The sequence below is a fragment of the Rosa chinensis genome, chromosome 7, assembly GCF_002994745.2.
Source record: "Rosa chinensis cultivar Old Blush chromosome 7, RchiOBHm-V2, whole genome shotgun sequence".
Lineage (NCBI taxonomy): Eukaryota > Viridiplantae > Streptophyta > Magnoliopsida > Rosales > Rosaceae > Rosa > Rosa chinensis.
In genome coordinates this window covers 12,463,482-12,466,033 of record NC_037094.1, presented here as the reverse complement: position 1 = coordinate 12,466,033, position 2,552 = coordinate 12,463,482, and the positions used below count along the sequence as shown (strand labels likewise).

The 2,552-nt window shown below is 40.2% G+C and overlaps 1 protein-coding gene across 1 annotated transcript; it reads left to right on the top strand.

Moving 5' to 3' along the window:
* Positions 1–1,532: 1,532 nt before the first annotated feature.
* Positions 1,533–2,132, top strand: LOC121050602. The gene has a single exon (XM_040511331.1). It carries the CDS (start codon positions 1,533–1,535, stop codon positions 2,130–2,132), a length of 600 nt encoding a protein of 199 aa, XP_040367265.1.
* The last annotated feature ends 420 nt before the right edge of the window (positions 2,133–2,552 follow it).

The following is a 2,552-nucleotide window of genomic DNA, read 5'->3' as shown; positions in this document are numbered from 1 at the left end:
CGCCTATCAACCTCCATCGATTTCCGACCATCACCTCGCCATATCGACACCACCGTCAGACTCAGCAGCCCTAGAGAGCAAAACCCAGAAACCCCTCTGCCCGCCGACGCCTGACGACACCGTTCGAGCATCACCGGAGCTCTCGGCTCTGCATGCCTTCGATTTCTAGTCTCCAGCTCGAATCAAGCTTCAACACCTCCATAAACGAAGTTGGAGCTACACTATCTTTCGAAAGCCCAAACTCCCGACCTCCTATTCCGACCAGAGCCTCGTCACGCGCTTCAGGCGCAGCCGCTGGTGCGTGGGATAAGCTACCTCCGCCGCTCATGGCTGGTCAGCCACGTGATGTTGATGTTGCATGTAACTGATGTGAGAAAGCGTGGGAAGAGTCGGAAGGTTCTAGAAATTACCCAAAATTTCGCAAAATATTGGCAATTTCTCTATATTTCCGGAAATTTCGAAAATATCCGTCGAAATATACTTGGATGGTCATGGAAATTACCCAAAATATCGCCAATTTCTCGATATTTCTGGAAATTTCGAGAAATATACTTGGATAGTCAATGAAATATCGGCACCGCAAAAAAATTGAAAATTTCGACCAAATATCGCCGAAACTTTCGATTTTTTAGTCCTTGTCTACAGCTAATGTAGGTTGTGACCGGGTGTTACTGCAAATGATAACAGCGGAGGGTTAGTAGATATTTTAGTACAAATCAATAGAGTTTCTAAGCGTAAATTCCAAGATACATAAGAGAAAATTTCAATACTTGACCTTAAAATGCAAATAAGGGCAACATATAAATTTTTAAAAAATTAAGTGTAAATGTAAAGTTTCTAGTCAAAATAAAGGATCTCCTTGTAGAATTTCAGGAGTTAGTTCAAAGGAGATTACATGAAACTATAATTTTTCTATGACATTGTAATAATATGACCGGGATGAAATTAGAGGACATACTTTGGTTATGTTTCACTTTGAGGTTGTTTCACTTTATTCCTGGTAGCCTTGGTATCAAGATTGTGTGCTACAACCAAAAACAACTACAAATGGCTACCAGATATGCATAAGCTAAAGTGCCATAGCTATTTTGGATTGAACTACATTGCTAATTGATCTGCATCTGGTTTTTCTGTATGCCAGAAGAAACAGTTAAGAGACTTGAGAATCGTAAAATATACATTAAATCATTTTGACATGCATGTTCATAGATTCTTCACAATGCCTATAAATTACATCAAGTTTTTATTTTATGCAAACATAGTCAAGCACCCCATGCTTTCTTGAGAAGATCGAGAAATGTTTTGCAATGACATAACTGAATCAAGCAAATGAATCTCATTTCTCATTACTCTGCCAAATTAAGCATTTCCAATGACACAACTGGCAGAACATACTTTTCTAGGGTTTCAAGACTATCAATGATTATAACTCTGAAATCTGCCGGATTCGATCACTCCTAAAATTCTGTGGAGAAGAGCTTATAGAATCTGATCTATTGGAGAAAACTTTCTTCAACTTCCCTCCTTCCTGTATGGTCCTGCAACAACAATACAGGGAGAGAAACTTTGCTAGATTCTCAGAATTGGTCACCGTTCTGTTGCTCGCTGAAAAGACTAACGACCTACTTTTGAGGAATGATCAAGCAAGGCCTACTGGCACCACAGCAATTCCTTTGCCTGAAGTAAATGTTATTGCCAATCACGAGAATAACCTTGCAAAGAGAAACCGGGGCCGTGGAAGGAGAAGAAGGTCTGAACGTCCGAGACATGGAAGGAGAAATGGGCCAAGAAATGGCCCATATGACTGTGACCACCAAAATAATAGCCCAAAGGGTCGAGAAGGATGTGGACAAGGCCCACGTGGTGGAAACAGAAATGCCCAGGTCCAACAAGCTCAAATTAGAGAGAATGTTGGCACAGCCCGTCACCCTCAGATTCAGCATAATCTATGTTATAGATGTGGAGGCACTAACCATTGGTCCCGCACCTGCCGTGCAACAAATGAAGAGATAAGAGAGTATCACGCCAGACACGGAACTCGAGAGGCCAACCTTGTGGAAGAGTCAGTTCCTATGGATACCACCTTGGAGATTACTGATTTCCAAGTAGCTAATGGATACATCGAGGATTGAAAACTCGAGGACCTGGACATAATAGGCACTTGTGCCATATCTATATTATTGTTATGAATAATGGTTTATATTTTCTTTGGTGATTTTTGGAATATTGGTTTTATAATTTGGTTATGCTTGGATGTTTAATTCAATAAAGTCATTTATTTTCATACATGTGATCCATTGAATTAAATTTATAAATAGGCATGTCTTGTGGGGAAGTTTGTTATCTGTCTGATAGTGCTACTACGCACACCATACTCCGAGATAGGAAGTATTTTGCAAACTTATTGCCTACTCATACCTCTGTGACAACTATATCAGGTCAATCCAACCTGATGGCAAAGCCCATTTTATGTTGTCCAATGGTACTGAATTTACCATTAATGAGGCCTTATATTCTCCACATTCCAGAAGAAAGTTATTGAGTTTTAAGGA

Coding starts and splice junctions, on each gene's coding strand:
- LOC121050602 (XM_040511331.1), top strand. CDS start 1,533: ATGGTCCTGCAACAACAATACAGGGAGAGAAACTTTGCTAGATTCTCA.